Source organism: Cervus elaphus, chromosome 28 (genome assembly GCF_910594005.1).
Source record: "Cervus elaphus chromosome 28, mCerEla1.1, whole genome shotgun sequence".
In the NCBI taxonomy this organism is placed as follows: domain Eukaryota; kingdom Metazoa; phylum Chordata; class Mammalia; order Artiodactyla; family Cervidae; genus Cervus; species Cervus elaphus.
This window is the reverse complement of record NC_057842.1, coordinates 18,457,812-18,476,925: the sequence shown is the minus strand read 5'-3', so window position 1 is coordinate 18,476,925 and position 19,114 is coordinate 18,457,812. Positions and strand designations below refer to the sequence as shown.

General features: G+C 40.6%; 1 protein-coding gene across 4 annotated transcripts in view; it reads left to right on the top strand.

Annotated features, from left to right (window-relative positions):
* The window catches only part of FILIP1 (filamin A interacting protein 1), a 215,525-nt gene that overhangs the window by 78,771 nt on the left and 117,640 nt on the right, over positions 1-19,114 (top strand). For all 4 annotated transcript variants that reach the window (XM_043890532.1, XM_043890534.1, XM_043890531.1 and 1 more), the window contains exon 2: positions 18,808-19,089. In XM_043890532.1, the coding sequence (XP_043746467.1) occupies positions 18,814-19,089 (276 nt within the window). In that variant the 5' untranslated portion in view covers positions 18,808-18,813. The remainder of the gene's footprint in view (positions 1-18,807; positions 19,090-19,114) is intronic.

Here is a 19,114-nt window from a genome sequence, read left to right as displayed (position 1 = left end):
GGTAATGGAAAGTGGTAAGGCCATGTGTGACCTATTGAGTAAATTCTTCATCTAAGTGGGTCAGCTACCACTCAACCCCAGCTAAACTCCGATATGTGAAAAGATGTCTCAGAAGTGCCAGGTCTTCTGACTTGTTTCAGTAACATCTGCAAATGTAGATTATTTTTGAATCTTCTGATAAAAAATGTCTTGTTAAACATACACACACACCCTATATCTGCCAAAGGGTTTTGGCCTCTTTGTAACCCCACAAATCTAAATGCTCAAACAGGGCCTCTGTTGGAGGATGAATGATAATCAGCTGTGTAATCAGTCATGTAAACAGTTACAAGTAACATTTTTTCCAGCCGAGTCAACTATTTCTAGTTTAGTTATGGGAAAGCAGAGCGTTTCTAGCTGAAGTAGGTAGACATTCTGAGGCCCCTTTGCAACATTCTGGGCCCAACTTAGCCTTAGGGCATGGGTGCTCCATGTGTGGTCCTGGGACCAGCAGCAACAGCATTGCCTGGGACATGTTAGAAATGCAAGCTCTCAGGCCCATCCTAGACCCGTGGAATCAGAAACTCCAGACATGGGGACCAGTAGTCTGTGTGTTAATATACACTTCTGGTGATTCCGAAGTGTGAGAATCACTGCCCTGGACTTGGAGAGGGTGCTCCTCTACTGGCAGTGTGTTCCCAGAGCGCTGGCTGCTGGTGTAACCCTGGATTCCACGCCTCCCTCGACCCCTCTCTCCCCCTCTTCCCCCCCCCCCAACCCTAGCTTCAGTGCCAGGTGTTAGGAGCCAAGACCTGTCTGCTATGTCAATGTTGGGTTCATACTGGCTCTGCAAAGAAAGAATATTGGGCTAGGACACCAAGGAGGACGTGGCATTTAGTAGTGGAGAAAGGGGAATTGGGGAATTATGTGTGTTCTTGGTGATTCAGGGGTAAAGAATCCACCTGCCAGTGTAGGAGATGTGGGTTCCATTCCCAGGGCTGGGAAGAAACCCTGGAGAAGGAAATGACAACCCACTCCAGTATTCTTGCCTGGGAAATCCTGTGGACAGAGGAGCCTGGCAGGCTATAGTCCATGGAGTCAAAAGAGACAAAAGTTGGCCACTAAACAACAACAAGAGAGAAGAAAAAAATATGTTCCCAAAGTGCTTCTTACCGTCCCTCTGCCATGACTTATTTTACAGAGGAAAAATCACCTAGTGGTTTGGTTTAAAGAAAAACTGTCAAAACCTTCAGTCAAATCTTTTTAAAATGACTACTTCTCTTTTAATTTCAAATGTTCACTAGGGTTAATAAAGACTGACAAATATAGAGTTAGGTACTGATGCTGCAATGTGATTAAATCCAGCCGGGTGATTTCTTAACCCCGTCCTTAGAACCCAGAAGACTTGGAGTTTGATGGATGGGTCAGGTTTGGCATTGGGGAACACTCCAGGCAGGTCTGGGCTGGGAAGGACCCCTGTGGATCAGAATAAGATCAGTGGGGTCTGATTTTTATAATTTCAATGAAAGGCACAAGGAGGAGCCTACTGGGAAAACAGGAAAGGTCCCTCGAGAGGGAGGTGAAATGGGGCAGGGCAGGCCGCAGGGCCTCAGGACAGAGCTCCCCGTCTCCTCTCTGCATCCGCCTCCTCTCCCAAGTTCTGTGCAATCTCTTCTTTCCTGGAAGACTTGAGCTCTGGCTCCCCTGCCCTTGTATGAGTCTGTTCCCTGCTTTTCTTTTTCAAAACCAGAGCAGGAGCAATAGCAACGTGATTTAAAGCAAAATTCCTTTACATATATTGCCCGAAAGTCCTGTGGTACTTTAAGGTTTATAAAACTGTAACCAGTGTTATATTTCACAGTTAAGACACCCCATAAAACTCAAGGACGTAATTCTAATACTTCATTTCATTGTGTCTGAACTCAGCTTTCCTTGCTCTTTGGTTCCCTCTTCTCATTCTCCTTGCCTCCCATCCCCACCTGAAGCAGAGATCTTAACCTGGCTGTTTTCTGCTAAATTCAATTTTATCAGGTGAATTTATTTTCTGGTAAATTCAATATGATGGCTAAATCTTAGAACGAATCAGAATTCCATTTCCACCTTTCCTTTCCTCCAGCTGAATGTTCCTCCTTCATATTTGGTGTCCCATAGACGCTGTGCTTCTTCTGGGGGTAGGGGTGGGGGGTCTGCTGGCATTCACGCCTGGTGCAGAGGGACTGCCCTGCTGCTCTCAGGACTGGACACAAAATTTAGGGGTTCCAAGACATAATGGAAATGTGGGGCCTCGAGTTTAAAAAATCAAGAATTTTAAGACAGCAATAGCAGAACATTAAACCAAACAGAGAAGTTCTATACAGTCAACAAAAACAAGACCTAGAGCTGACTGTGGCTCAGATCATCAGCTCCTTATTGCAAGATTCAGGCTTAAACTCAAGAAAGTAGGAAAAACCACTAGGCCAGTCAGGTATGAACTAAATGAAATCCCTTATGATTATATAGTGGAGGTGATGAGTAAATTCAAGGGATTAGATCTGGTAGACAGAGTGCCTGAAGAACTATGGATGGAGGTTCGTAACACTGTACAGTACGGGATGACTAAAACCATCCCCCAGAAAAAGAAATGCACGAAGGCCAAGTGGTTGTCTGAGGAGGCTTTACTCATAGCTGAGGAAAGAAGAGAAGTGAAAGGCAAGGGAGAAGGAAAAGTTTACCCAACTGAATGCAGTGTTCCAGAGTATAGCAAGAAGAGATAAGAAAGTAAAAGTCGCTCAGTTGTGTCCAACTCTTGTGACCCAATGGACTACACAGCCCATGGAATTCTCCAGGTCAGAACACTGGAATGGGTAGCCGTTCCTTTCTCCAGGGGATCTTCCCAACCCAGGGACTGAACCCAGGTCTCCTATGTTGCGGGCAGACTCTTTACCAGCTAAGCCACCAGGGAAGCCCAGAGAGATAAGAAGACCTTCTTAAATGAACAGTGCAAAGAAGTAGAGGAAAACAGTAGAATGAGAAAGATCAGAGATCTCTTCAAGAAAATTGGAGATATCAAGGGAACTTTTCACACAAAGATGGGCACAATAAAGGACAGAAATGGTAAGGACCTAACAGAAGCAGATGAGATTAAAAAGAGGTGGCAAGGGTACATAGAAGAACTGTACAAAAAGTTTTTAATGACCCGGATAACCACAGTGGTGTGGTCACTCACCGAGAGCCTGACATCCTGGAGTGTGAAGTCACGTGGGCCTTAGGAAGCATTATTATGAACAAAGCTAGTGGAGGTGATGGAATTCTAGCTGAGCTATTTTAAATCCTAAAAGATTATGCTGTTAAAGTGCTGCGCTCAATGTGGCACCAAATTTGGAAAACTCAGCAGTGGCCACAGGACTGGAAAAGGTGAGTTTTCATTCCAATCCCAAAGAAGGGCAATGCCAATGAATGTTCAAACTACCATAGAATTGTGCTCATTTCACAGGCTAGCAAGGTAATGCTCAAAATCCTTCAAGCTAGGCTTCAGCAGTATATGAACTGAAAATTTCCAAATGTACAAGCTGGATTTAGAAAAAGCAGAGGAACTAGAGATCAAATTGTCAACATTCATTAGATCATAGAGAAAGCAAAGGAATTCCAGAAAAACATGTACTTCTGCTTCACTGACTATGATAAAACCTCAGACTGTGTCGATCATGACAAACTGTGGAAAATTCTTAAAGAGCTAGGAATACCAGACCACCTCACCTGTCTCCTAAAAAACCTGTATGTGGATCAAGAAGCAACAGTTAGAACTGGACATGGCACAAGTGACTGGTTCAGAATTGAAAGGGATTACGACAAGGCTGTTTTCACCCTGTTTGTTTAACTCATATGCAAAGTACATCTTGAGAAAAATGCCAGGTAGATGAATCACAAGCTGGAATCAAGATTGCTGGGAGAAATATCAACAACCTCAGACATGCAGATGATACCGCTCTAATGGCAGAAAGTGAAGAGGAACTAAAGAGCCTGTTGATGAGTGTGGAAGAGAAGAGTGAAAAAGCTGGCTTAAAACTCAGCATTCTAAAAACAAAGATCATGGCATCTGGTTCCATCACTTCATGGCAAGTAGATGGGGAAAAAGTGGAAGCAGTGATAGATTTTATTTTCTTGGGCTCCAAAATCATTGCCTGCAGCTATGAAATGAAAAGACTCTTGCTTCTTGGAAGAAAAGCTATGACAAACTTAGGAGGCATATTCAAAAACCAAGATAGCACTTTTCTGACAAAGGTCCATATAGTCAAAGCTATGATTTTTCTAGTAGTCAGGCATGGATGTGAGAGTTGGACCGTAATGAAGGCTGAGCCCTGAAGAATTGTGGTGCTGGATAAGACTGTTGAGAGTCCCTTGGAATGTGAGGAGATCAAACCAATTAATCCAAAGCAAATCAACCCTGAACATTCATTGGAAGGACTGATGCTGGAGCTGAAGCTCCAATACTTTGGCCACCTGATGCAAAGAGTTGAATCACTGGAAAAGACCCTGATGCTGGGAAAGAGTGAAGGCAACAGGGGAAGAGGGGGGCAGCAGAGGATGTGACGGTTAGATAGCATCAGGAACTCAATGGACATGAATCTGAGCAAACTTTGGGAGATAGTGAGGGACGGGGAATCCTGGCTTGCTGCAGTCTCTGGGGTCTCAAAGAGTTGGACATGAGTTAGCAACCGAACAACAACAAATCAAATCAAACTGGTACAACTGCACAGGTCACACACCTGCGAAGCCAGGTTACAGTGCTCATGGTTGTCATCTCCTAGCCGGGCTGCAGCTCTTTCTGGGCTGTTTCATGTCTCTGTGACTCTCTACGATGCTGCAGATTCCCTGAGGGTAGCTGCGCTTTCCTTCTCATCCTGTTTGAGTGGTCTGCTGTGAAGCTCTCTGCTTCATGACTCTTCCATTATTTCCCTGGCTGTCCCTCCTGGCTCTTGTCCACGGTTGCTGGGCACGTGTATCTCCACTTCTCTGTCTCCTCCACACACTTAGTGGGCATCAGTCTCCATCAGCTGAGCCACCAGGGAAGTCCAGGAACACTGGAGTGGGTAACATATCCCTTTTCCAGCAGATCTTCCCGACCCAGGAATCGAACCAGGGTCTCCTGCATTGCAGGCAGATTCTTTACCAACTGAGATGTCAGGGAAGCCCTACTCACAACCTCAGCTTCCCTTGTGGCTCAGCTGATAAAGAATCTGCCTGCATTGCAGGAGACCTGGGTTTGATCCCTGGGTTGGGAAGATCTCTTGGAGAAAGGAAAGGCTATCCACTGTCGTATTCTGGCCTGGAGAATTCCATGGACTGTATGGTCCATGGAGTCACAAAGAGTTGGACACGACTGATCAGCTTTCACTTCTCAGTCTCCATCATCTGCTTAGCAGACACTTGCTGCTAAGTCTCTATTCTCTCTCTGTGTCCAATGACCTGACTAGTGCCAGGGGGAATCCTATGCTCAAATTCTAGCCTGTCAGTTTCTTCTACCGTAGGTTCCTCAAACTTCATGAATGAAAGGAAAGAGCCAGGTTAGGCTGTCCTTCCTCAACTTACCTGCAAGAGAGGAAGAGAATGGGTAGGTAGATGGCATAGCTACTACATTATTTTTTCCCTAATTTTTTTCTTCTCTCTTATTTCCATGATTATTTTTTAAAAATTTCTGTATAGGGAAATTTCTGAGTAGGGAGTGAGTTTCTCCCAGTTTAAATGTGTCCATCAATCATATTTGTCACACAGTCTAAATTAGGGTTGGCAAACCAAGGACTAGGGATCAAATCTGTCCCGCCCACCCATTTATGTATTGTCTGTGGCTGTCTTCATGATACAATCAGTTCAGTTCAGTTCAGTTGCTCAGTCATGTCTGACTCTTTGTGACCCCATGAACCGCAGCATGCCAGGCCTCCCTGTCCATCACCAACTCCTGGAGTCCACCCAAACCCATGTCCCTTGTGTCGGTGATGCCATCCAACCATCTCATTCTCTGTCGTCCCCTCCTCCTCCTGCCTCGAATCCCTAGCAGCATCAGGGTCTTTTCAAATGAGTCAGCTCTTCGCATCAGGTGGCCAAAGGAATGGACTTTCAGCTTCAGCATCAGTCCTACCAATGAACACCCAGGACTGATCTCCTTTAGGATGGACTGGCTGGATCTCCTTGCAGTCCAAGGGACTCTCAAGAGTCTTCTCTAACACCACAGTTCAAAAGCATTAATTCTCCGGTGCTCAGCTTTCTTTATAGTCCAACTCTCACATCCATACATGACTACTGGAAAAACCATAGCCTTGACTAGACGGACCTTTGTTGACAAAATAATGTCTCTGCTGTCTAGGTTGGTCATAGCTTTTCTTCCAAGGAGTAAGAATCTTTTAATTTCATGGCTGCAGTCACCATCTGCAGTGATTCTGGAGCCCAGAAAATGGAACAGAGACCACACGGCCTGCAAAGCCCAGAACATTTAATATTTACCACTTTACAGAAAAAGTTTGCTGACTTCTGTGATATGATCAGAGCTGAAAGTAAAGTGTCTGCCTCTGGTGGGACCTACGTGGGGGCACTGAGAGGTGTTTGATGATCCCAATGATTAATCTGCCATAAATTAATGCTTCCTGCTTTACCACTGCTGGTAAATACATTCACACAGAGAGTAAAACAGGCATTATGATTTTACATACACACAGTGGATGGAATAGGCATTAGTATCCTCATTTTAAAGATGAAAAAGAGTTTAAGGGATTAACAGTGGGGAGTTGGATCTCTTGATCCCTTGGGGTTAATGGCAGACATCTTTGAGAAGATGCAGCATGTTAGAAAAACAAATGCTGAGGATGTTAATATATGAGGTCATTGGACACCTTTAGGTCCACTGTGGAGCTGGGTGGTGTGCTGAGATGGGATGACTGAAGGGTGGAGAAGAGAGGGGGCTAGGGGCCATTGTGTGTTTGAGAAAATTATTCTGCAAAGTGGTGACTCATTGTCTTATATATTTCCTGCCCACATGGTGAGTCTGAAACTTCTGCTTTGTGGTAGCGTGGCATTTTAGATAGAGCCAACTTCTAATGCACCTTAATTAGCGAATCACAAAGTTCTCCTCTTGACTGTTCTTGCCAGCTTTTTTGCGTAAGTGTAGCAACTAAGTTTATGAAATTTGGTTGATTGCCATAGAATACTTAGCCTCTAACAAAACACATGAAAAGATGCTCAACATCACTCATTATCAGAGAAATGCAAATCAAAACCACAATGAGGTACCATTACACGCCAGTCAGGATGGCTGCTATCCAAAAGTCTACAAGCAATAAATGCTGGAGAGGGTGTGGAGAAAAGGGAACCCTCTTACACTGTTGGTGGGAATGCAAACTAGTATAGCCACTATGGAGAACAGCGTGGAGATTCCTTAAAAAACTGGAAATAGAACTGCCATATGACCCAGCAATCCCACTGCTGGGCATACACACTGAGGAAACCAGATCTGAAAGAGACCCGTGCACCCCTATGTTCATCACAGCACTGTTTATGATTGCCAGGACATGGAAGCAACATAAATGCCCATCAGCAGACGAATGGATAAGGAAGCTGTGGTACATATACACCATGGAATATTACTCAGCTGTTAAAAAGAATTCATTTGAATCAGTTCTAATGAGATTGATGAAACTGGAGTCCATTATACAGAGTGAAGTAAGCCAGAAAGATAAACACCAATACAGTATACTAATGCATATATATGGAATTTAAAAAGATGGTAACGATAACCCAATATGTAAAACAGAAAAAGAGACACAGATGTACAGAACAGACTTTCAGACTCAGTGGGAGAAGGCGAGGGTGGGATGTTCAGAGAGAATAGCATTGAAACAAGTATACTATCAAGGGTGAAACAGATCACCAGCCCAGGTTGGATGCATGAGACAAGTGCTCAGGGCTGGTGCACTGGGATGACCCAGAGGGATGGGATGGGGAACACATGGAAATCCATGGCTGATTCATGTTAATATATGGCAAAAACCACTACAATATTGTAAAGTAATTAGCCTCCAACCAATAAAAATAAATGAAAAAAAAAAAAAAGAATACTTAGCCTCTTCACACAGAGTCAGAGTGAAGAGAGTCTTTGAATATCAGGCAAACATCTTTGACAATCATATAGTTTCGGTTGTGTTCATAGTGTATGTTTCAACAGGAATCATTTTTGCTTTTCTCTTGACTTGGTTTCTAAAGTACAATAGCTGTGCTATTTGTTTTTAGTTTTAACTCCCTATCCTCTGATCCAAGGAAGGGATGCTAAGAAAAGACTGAAGTCAGGAGAAGTTTAAACATAGACATAACCCATGCCTGCCTACATTACAACAGATTTTAGGTTGGTCTTTTATGTTAAGAAATGTTTGAGAAGTTTAAAATACAAGGCATTTAAAGGACACCTGAATACAATTGACGTAATACAGGCAATTAGAATGCATGAAGTCATCATCAGCAAATGGATGGGGTGATCTGTGCAATGTTCCATCTTCTCCCTTGTCAGCATGAAGCCATGATATCATCCAAACCAGTGTACGTCTTTTTCCACATGGAGTTTAACCCATCTTGTTAACATCCAGCAATTGTGATATGTCTTGGGTTCTTGAAAAATGCAGTTAAATTATTTGAGAATATTTTTTGCATAGAGACAAACTTTTTGTTTCCTAACAGGAGATTTTGCACAGTTGGCTGACTAGAATAATCAGCTACTGTGCAAACTAGAATTTTTCTTAATTTGCCTAATTAAAAAAGTCATTTCAATTCATATCCAACTGTATAGTGTTTGTTGTATTCCTGGAGTCAGTGACTTTTCCAATTCAAGGAGTCATAAGTCAAAAAATTGCAAGGTCAGAGTTACTTCTCAGTTCCTTTGAGAGTCTCAGGCTCTGAGCAGTAGAAAGACAGTGTCAGGGGAGCAGAGTGGAAAGAATGTGGTCTTAGAAGGACAAGCTATTACACAAGTAGAAATTGAAGAAAAAAGTCTGCTGAAATAGTGGAATTCTATATTAATTGTTGCTTGAGACTGTTTGCTGGATGCTATACCCCATGTCTAAATTTATATCAGCCCCAGGAAGGGAGGGCTACCAGTTCATTTGTGTTGCAGTGGTTCTGATCTGGAGATTAAAGCTGACTTTTGGGTTCTCCTTGAATGTAGAGAATGGCAAACTAGCCTGTGTTCTTGTTCAGGCTTTCCCAGGTACTGGTTGTGCTATTTTGGGCAAATGTCTAAATCTCTCTAAACCTCACTTTCCTTATCTTTTTAAGAGAAGTAATTATAGCATCTGCTTTATGGATAGTTATTAGGATTCTATAAGATGATACTAGCTATGACAGACTCTTCACCCAGTGTTCAGAGCATAAGCTCCTTAGTAAAAGTCAGCTACTATTATTGTGAATAGAAGTAATATTTAAGAATAATTCATCACATATAGACTGCTGAGAGAAAGCCTAAGGTATTTTTCTTCCTGGCTCTTTTGTGAGTGAAAGGAAATGACTGCCTCTTGTCATTTGTGGGGCTGGGCCTTTTCAGAAGTGATGAAATACAGAAAGGAATTCTAATTCTGGCTAACCAAGAGTCTGGTAATTTTCCAGAGATGTTTTCTTTGTCAGATAAAACAAATATTTAGCAACTTTAATTAAACTAAATGGTGACATTCTTCAGAGGCCACAGGTACTGTTTAAATGTCTAAACAAATTATAGTGGTCAAGTAGAGAGAATATAGGTAAAATTTACCAGAAACCTAGAGTTATCTTAATCACTTAAATTTGAAGAAAGGTCTTATATAACCTTCTTATATAACCAATACCTATATATTATATTCTATGTCTAGTAGAATAGTGACATCAGAATTATAATAAAGTATTATGACTATAAAAATACTTTAAATGTATTTGAGGTTCAAGAATGAGTCATTGATATTGAAAATGTCAAAAACTGTTATATGCTATCATTACTTTATATAATAGTATATTTCTGGATATTTAAATGCTTTTCTCTTTCATATAGTTGCCAGTACCTTACTTCTGTGAAGAAAAGAAAAAAAAGAACCTCAAGCCTTGTTATAAATGCTAGAAATTAGTATAAAGAGGTAAACCAAAACCCTCTTTTATCAACATGATGATAAGAGAGGCCAACCTATTTTACATTCAAGCTTTAACACCCTCAAACTGTACATCCTTTCAAATTCAATATATAACTAAAATTTTTTTTCTTATTTCATGGCAGCTTCCCGATCTATTCTTTTGTTATTTTCTGTTTTTGTCTTTTTCTGGAAACCTTTTCCAGGTCTGCTATTATCTTCCCTGAAAAATATTAAGCAGAACTTCATAAAATGTTGCACCAAGGTTTTAGGCTAGAGTAGAATAATATTTTTCTGTTTTGCCACAGCTATAATATTTTCCTCAAACTTTTAGTTACAACATCACTGTAGTGACTCCAAGAGAATCCTCTTTCTTGAATTCTAATATTTTGTGAAATTATTTAGAAGAATTTTCAGTTGGTCTGGATAGAGCTATCCTAGTCGAATGAAAATGTTTTACATAAACAAAAGCCTTAGTTTATTTTGAGGATTTTATGAGTGTAGATAATGAGAAATGAAAAACCATTTGATGTGGCTTGCTACATAAATAGGATTATGAAAATGAACGAAAATTGTAAAGAAAATTTAAGGGCAAACCTAGAAACATTTATTAACAATCTGTGCTGTTAGAATGAACAGTCTCCTGAGAAATGTTTGAACATTTCCTAAGCTGGAACATTTTTAACTAGACTTAACCAAGTAACTAGATACACAGAGGGAATCATCTGGCACTGATAGAGGATAAAATAGTTGATTTGATTGGTCTTTGGCATCTTAAACTTCACATGAAGCTAGAACAGTGTTTTCTTTTGCCTTTAATTTTGTGTGCTGTGGGTACTGTCATTTATGTCTAAAAGACCCAGGCTGATTTTCTGGAAGCCCCACTTGCAGGAAACTTTTTGCCAAGTTACACTGTAAAAAGTACACTTTCTGTAATTCTGTGCTTTCCCTTTTACTATATGTCATATTTATAAAGTAATTAAAAAGTTGAAGTTATAGAAATAAAATTATTATGCTAGCTCACCCTGTGTACTGGGTAGGTGCTTAAAAAAGAATATAAGTAAAATCAGGAACAGATAGGAGCTGGATACTTAACAAGTGTAGGAATGATGCCAAGACCTAACTTGTGCAGAAAAGAAGTTTTTCTTGGTGGTAGGGATGGAGAATATTGTGACCAGTGTTGAATCGTAACATGGAAAGATAAATCTGGAAGGAGAAAAGAGCAGGAGTGAGACTGTTAAGGAAAATTCAAGGTCAAGTCTTATAGGAGCTAATAAAGATGGAAGCTAGAGTGAGTCTTTAATTGCTGTAGACTTTTCCCTGTCATTCTCTTTCTACTTGTTCAAAGGCTCTAGAAATACTTATTAGTTTCATACAAATTAGTCAAAATTGTTATAAATATCTTCTGATTCCTAGGATATTATTCATCTGACAGTACACACTGACATAAAAGACATAGAACAGGGAGGTTTGGGATAACATTTGATCTTTCTTTTTTTTACATGCAAATCAGAAAATTCTATGCAAAATATTGCTGACTAATTACTATGAAAGGATGAGAAAGTGTATTTCACAAACTATGTTAGGATAATTTGCTTATTAAGTAGAAGAACCTGTGCCTCAAATAACACTGTTTAAAAAAAAAAGTTCCAAATCTGATGTGAGTCTTGACTTTCTTGAAAGAATATACACTGAGATGAACCAAAGGCATTCTTGGCTTCATTCAGAAAGTTTGTTATTTACATGTCCCATGCTTGCGGCCATTAAACTGAAGGGGAGGGGAAAAATTCTCTCTTCTTTCTTTTTTAGGTTCTTTGGCTGGTATTTATTTATTTATTAAAGAATTTTTTTGGGGGGTGTGGACCATGTTTTAAAGTCTTTTGTTGAATCTGTTGCAGTGTTACTTCTGTGTTTTGCTTTCGTTTTTTGACCACAAGGCGTGTGGGATCTTAGTTCCCTAACCAGGGATTGAACCTGTACTCCCTGCACTGGAAGGTGAAGTCTCAACCATTGGACCACATGGGAAGCCCCGCCTTGGCTGGTTTAGTAATGAAATTGATATAAGAAAGAATAATCGGAGAAAGAGGCTTCCCTGGTGGCTCAGACATTAAAGAATCCACCTACAAAGCAGGAGAACTGTGATCGATCCCTGGGTTGAGAAGATCCCCTGGAGAAGGGAATGGCTATCTGCTCCAGTATTCCAGCCTGGAGAAATAGGAGAAAACCAAGTTTAATGTTATATGTACAGTGCATGTGTTTGTTAAGTTGCTTCAACTCTTTCAGACCCTATGAACTGTGCCTGCCAGGCTCCTCTGTCCTTAGGATTCTCTAGGCAAAAATACCACAGTAGTCTGCCATTTTCTCTTCCAGGGGATCTTCCTGACCCAGGAATTGAACCCAAGTCTCTTACCATCTCGTGCATTACAGACAGGTTCTTTCCCACTGGCACCACCAGTAGTCCCATGAAAATCTGAGACTTAACAACAGCCAGGTGATTGAAGCTTGTATAAAATCTTGAGCTAAGGAAAGGGGTGAGGGTCTGTGGATATGAAGGGGAGGAAGACCATTCACAGGAAGGCAGAGAAAAGGTTTGAAAAACAGATTTTGCCATGTTATCAGTTAATGTTCCTTTGGTAAAAAGGTATCTCTGGTGATAGCTCTCCTCCTGGTATAGGCCCACTTTCCAGTGTAAATTTAGGCAGTTGATGAGGAGGAAAAGAGCTTTACCTGAATCTGCTGGGTTTTGATTGCCTTCAGATCAAAACAGTCCACGGGCTAACGTGGCATACTTGGGAGTCATGTATTCTGCCCCCTGCCAACCAAATAAATAGTAAGAGGCCTACAGAGTGCCAGATGCCTTTTCTGTTACCTTCTGCTACCCCTATGAGCATTCAGGATAGAACTTGGCCAGCTCTGACTAAATGTTTACTATTGTTCAACTCTGGGACTTTTAACACATTAAGTCTGTAATGATCCCTGTTTAGACTGCGTCCTGTTTTCATAACCTGTATCCTTAATAGTTAGCCTAGTTGCGTCTCAAAAAGGCTTTTGAATGATTCATCATTTTACAAGTTCTGCAGCAGGTTAATGATTTTGGAAAGCGTATTTTTGCTTAGCAACCTAATTTCAGTGGCTGCGTGAGTTTTGCAAGAGTGCCTATGGAGGAAGACAGATGGACGGATTTCTCCAACTCTGGAATATGAAGTGAAAAAACATTATTTTAGAAAACATTTGTAAACCTTTCTGGGCCTTCTGCTTCCCAGGGTGATCCCTCCCCTTCTAATTTGCATCTGTTTAAGAGCTTAGAAAAAAGCCATATAGAGAGTAGTTATTCAGAGTCACACATGGATTCAAATCCTAGGTCTTCTATTCACTAGGAGTAGCTGTGTGATCCAAAAAAAGATATTTAATCTCTTTAAATCTCAGTGACCTCATCTGTAAACTGAGAATAATAGCACCTACTAGTGCTGATGTGAATATTAATTTAAATGAGATGCTGTATAATGTAAAATGCTTAGCACATTGTTTAACACTTAAGAAACAGTAAATAAGAGCTGCTAAAATAAGGAAGAATACGCATGCATATACATCTGACTCTTTGCGACCTCATGGACTGCAGCCCACCAGGCCCCCCTGTTCATAGGATTTTCTAGGCAAGACTCCTGGAATGGGTTGCCATGCCCTGCTCCAAGGGATCTTCCTGTCCCAGGGATTGAATCCCACTCTCCTGCAACTCCTACATGGACAGGCAGATTCTTTACCACTGAGCCACCCGGGAATCCCAAGGAAGAGTATAAATATCACTAAATGTGAACCCTGAAAGTCTGTTCTTATCTGGGTACTTTATCTTACTGAGAGGATAAAGTGGTTTAAAGTGGATATTATTGAGGGCACACTTGGTTACACTATTGAGAACTTAAGTTTTTCTCCCTCTTACATGTTGTCCAATTCTGTTCTAAAACATTTCTTGACTAGCTTGCTGTCTCTGAGTACTTTTGCAGTTCTGAGATAGAACAGGTGCTGACTGCTGGTTTTGTTGTGGAAGTAAAGATAGAAGACCTTATTCAGAGTCACACATGGGTTCAAATCCTAGGTCTTCTATTCACTAGGAGTAGCTGTGTGATCCGGAAAAAGATATTTAATCACTAGGAAAAGGACTAAAAAGGACTAGGATGACTAGGAAAGGACTAAAATCTGTGTGCACGTGTCAAAGCAAAAGTAATTAATGTGACATTTCAGTGTCACAGAGAAAAAAATACTTGCTAAGGCAGAATTAACATCACAGGTCTAGCACATGAGATATTTCATCAGCAAAAGTGAATTAATGTGAAAGAGAATAGAGAACTCAAGCTTTTGACCTGATTAGTGATATAAAACAATTAGATAATTCTAAAATATGTTTTTTTTCCTGTAAAAATCCTACAAGTAATTCAATCTATAATCCTCATTATTTAATGTAATTCTATTAATTCTATAAAGGCTAATAATACTACAAACATTTTATTTAAAAGTATTAATATTGTTGCTGAACTAAACTCAAGTCCACTTGCCCACTGCCCAGCAAAGCCAACCTTCTGACACTATTTTATGGTGAAGGAAAGTGCAGCATTTATTGCAGGGTCCCACAGCAGAATGAGTGGCTTATGCTCAAAGCAATCAAACTCCCCAATAGTTTTCAGGGAAGGTTTTCCTAAGGTAACATTTGGGGTGAGCATTGTAGGGTGCATGGCTTTCCTCTGGTTGGTTGATGGTGAGGTAATGGGGTGATGTTTCAGGAATCTTCATCATCAACCTTCTAGTTCCAAACAATCTAGGGTCTACCTGGCTGTGGTCAGCATGTTGTTACCACCCTCCACCTGGCAGTAGGGGGAGACCTTAGTTTCTGCATAACAACTCAAAAATACGTATCAGATTTGCTGTGTGTCCCTTGAGGAGGAGCTAGGATTCTGTTTTATTGCCGAATTATTGTTTAAGATATCATTACTTTTCTTTTTTTTTTTTTTCCAAAAAAGATTATTTATTTATCTGGGTCTTAGTTGCAGCATACAGGATCTTCATTGCATCATGTGGGATCTTTCGTTTCAGCTCAGAGCATGGCTCAGATGCATGGTTCAGAACATGGGCTCAGAAGCTGCAGCTCAGGGGCTTAGTTGCTCTGAAGCAGGTGGCATCTTAGTTTTCCAACCAGGGATCGAAACTGCATCCCCTGCTATGCAAGGCAGGCTCCCCACCACTGGACTGCCAGAGAAGTCCCTATCATTACTTTTCTAGCTTGACTCTTTGCTTCCGCAGTTCCTCAATTCCCTAATTGGTTGAGTCTGCTCTTTGGAGCTCAGGGACGGCCTAGGAGAATAAAGCCTTTTTCTACAAACAAGAAATGGGGAGCATGAATGGACTTTTGTACCTGGGAAGGCCCCAGAGGATCTTGCTTAGCTTCAATATTAGATTGAGATTGTTTAGAAACAATTAAATATAGAATTGCTGTGTGTGCGGTACTTAGTCGCTCAGTCGTGTCCAACTCTTTGCGACCCCATGGACTGTAGCCCACCAGGCTCCTCTGTCCATAGGGATTCTCCAGGCAAGAATACTGGAGTGGGTTGCCATGTCCTCCTCCAGGGGATCTTCCCAATCCAGGGTTGAACCCAGGTCTCCTGCACTGTGAGTGGATTCTTTATCATCTGAGCCACCAAGGAAGCCCAAGAATACCGGAGTGGGTAGCCTATCACATCTCCAGGGGATCTTCCCAACCCAGGAATCAAACCAGGGTCTTCTGCATTGCAGGTGGATTCTTTACCAGCTAAGCTACTAGGGAAGCCCAAATATAGAGTTGGTACTAGGTAAATGCCATTTTCCGTGTGTTTGCAAATGTAATTAAGGGCATGTAATATATAGATAGGTATGCATATGTCTTATTTTACAAATATCCTAATGCCATAGATCCTATAAAAGATACAGGAAATCCAGGAAAATAAGACATTAGCACGTGTACATTAAGGCTGTGTATGATTAAGTTTAAAACATTACCACCTTGGGAAATACTGCCTGGAACTTCCATTAACGCGTGATCTAAATTGAAGTTGTTAGATCAATATTTGATGTTCCATCCCAAAGAGCCTTAAGATCTTACAGAGAAAATTGCTTTGATCAAAGAAGTGCACACGTGGCATGGAGTCATGGGGAATCACAATTCAATTTGGGAAGCCCATGTATCTTAGTTGTGATGTGTCAAGAGTTAAATTTGAAACTGTGGGGGAGGAAAAATAATATTTGCTTTACTCTTCTAAGGTCTTTGGCTGTTAAATCCCTGTATTAAAAATACAGATTAATAGGAGGAAACAAATACAAGTTTAATAACCTGCATACCTCCTGTTTACATGGGAGAGACACAGGAAAACCAAGAAACTCTCTGAAATGACCCAAGCCATCACCTTAAATACCAGCTTCAGCTAAAGGCAAAGGAAAGATGTTGAGCCACTTATGAGAGGTTACCAGGAAAGCCCAGTAAACAAGGAAAGCATAGTAAATACAGATTTAAGTCATTGCCTTCTGCATTGGTTAAGCGTTTCTAGAGATTTTAGAGTTATAGTTCTCCTCCTGGTATAGCCAGGGAGACACCCTTACAAATGGAAGCTTTCTTTATAAATGTAAATATGTCTTAGTAAAGGGTAACTTCTACCCAGGTTTCAGAGTTTCATAAGTCCCTATTGTTTCTTAAAAAATAATGAGCTTAAAGTCATCAGTATGCCAAAGAGGTATATTTTGGGGTGGTATAGTGTGCTCCCCTTCAAAATTATTTGTCACATCTTTTCATTTTTTTTGGCTTGGGACTTAAGTCAGCCCACTCTGCCCGCAAACAAGCTGTGATGAAATACAGTAGGTCTGTTCTGAAGTGCTGTGGCTCCCATTACAAAGAACATCTATTCTTTGTTCACCAAGGAAGCACAAAAGATGCTCTAAAATTTTAGCAACTAATCACTGAATGAAGCAGAAAACATAGCGCTAGTGTTAAGGACCACTTCTTCGGTTTATAGTCTTCAAAATTAGGGTGCTATAGAAAGTTCACACACACACACACACACACACAAGGGTCCATTTTGTTGTAAGGATTCAGTTCAAAAAAGGAGCATGAATGTAGATTTCAAGATTTGTTAGAAGAATTAAGTGTTCGCTATCTAAAAGGAAACATCACACTGTGTGTTTATTTTTCTATTATAAGCCTGGTGTTTTGAAAAGCTTTCCTTGGTTTCTTAACTATGGTTGGGTTCATAAAGGAAATTTACTTCCAGAAAAGAAGTCTCTGTATTTTATCTGGAATGGGTAATGAAAACCTTGCTGCTGAGCTGTTCAAGGGAAGAACTATTTATACCGTGAGTTTTAAATAAACCCATGCACTAAGCTCCTATGTTTAAGGATTTAAGCAAATTTTGTAGTACAGCCCCCAGGATATCAGAGGGATCTTCCCTGAACTTAGATTAGAGGCCTTGCCTTTGAGTTCAGTGTGTTTGTTTGTAATGTATCTGTTAATCAAGTTCTTTTGCTTAGAGACTGCATAAACATTCAAAAGAGAATGACTCAAGTGAGCTCCCCATGGACAAATTAATTGCTGTTTTGTTTTTTTCTTTATTTTACCTCAACATATTTTTTAAAAATCTTGATTTTGAAGTTGGTCTTTTTCTCCCAATTCTTTGTACTTTTATTACTGTAAAATGACTGACGTGAAAAAAAGAACAACACCACCACCTGATTTTGAAAGAGTTTATGGAAAAGTAGAATCCCTTATCACTAAAACTACCCCGCCCTCTTCCCTTGGCGTTTCCCTTTTTCTCTCTTCACTTCAAGTCCCCTCCCCCGACTCCATGTGGATTTTTCTGCACATTGTGACTTCTAACTTGTTCTTGGCAGGGTTTGAGGTTTGCATTTTCTGATAGATAATTTATAATCACTTAAAAAAGTAAATTTTTTATGTTACAAAAACTTGAGATTCACAGAATTCTTGCAAAGATAATACTGGGGGATCCCATAGACCCCACACCCAGTTTCCTTTGTAATTAAAACCTCATGTTAGTGTGGTACATTTGTTATAATTAATGAACAAATAGTGATACATTATTATCGACTAAAGTCCATGTTTTATTCATATTTCCTCAATTTTCCCCTAATGTCTTTTTTCCGTTTCAGGGTCCCTTCCAGATGCCACATTACATCATTTAGTTGTCATGTGTCCTTAGCTTCCTCTTGGCGGTGACAATTATTCAGATTTTCCTTGTTTTCGATGACCTGAATAGTTTTAAAGATCACGGGTCAAGCATTTTGAAGAGTGTTTCTCAGTTGGGACGGGTCTGATGTTTTTCTCATTATTAGCCTTGGGTCATGTTTTGGGGGAAAGGCGACCACATAGGTCAAGTGCCATTGTTATCCCATCCTATCAAAGATACAAACCATCAGCGTGAATTAGCCCTGCTTGATGTTGATCTTTATTACTTGGCTTCGGATGTCTGTGACGTTAGAATCACATTTTCATTTTCCCCTGAAGATTGCTCAAAGTATTTTCCTGAAGTTTCTAATGATACCATCATTAAAGCTATAAGGAAGCTGGCTTGGGATTGATCTCCTGGTTTTTCTTTCTTGATGACGTTGTAAAGCTGCTGTTCATTTCTAAGCAGTTAGGCAAAAAACATTTCAGTGGTGGTAAAAGCATCTTATCTTTTCTCATGTGCTGTAGGTGGGAATGAGATCCCGAAACCAGGGCGGTGAAAGTTCATCCATCGGGCATGTCTCCTGCCCCAAGTCCTCCGTCATCAGCAATGCTGCTGATAAAAGTCTCTCAGAAGACACGAAAAAGAAGAACAAATCCAACAGAAAGGAGGATGATGTCATGGCTTCAGGAACTGTCAAACGACACCTAAAACCATCTGGAGAAAGTGAACGGAAAAGTAAGAAATCCTTGGAGTTGTCCAAGGAAGATCTCATCCAGCTACTCAGTATAATGGAAGGGGAGCTACAGGTAGAGTCAAATTTTCTCAGTTGTT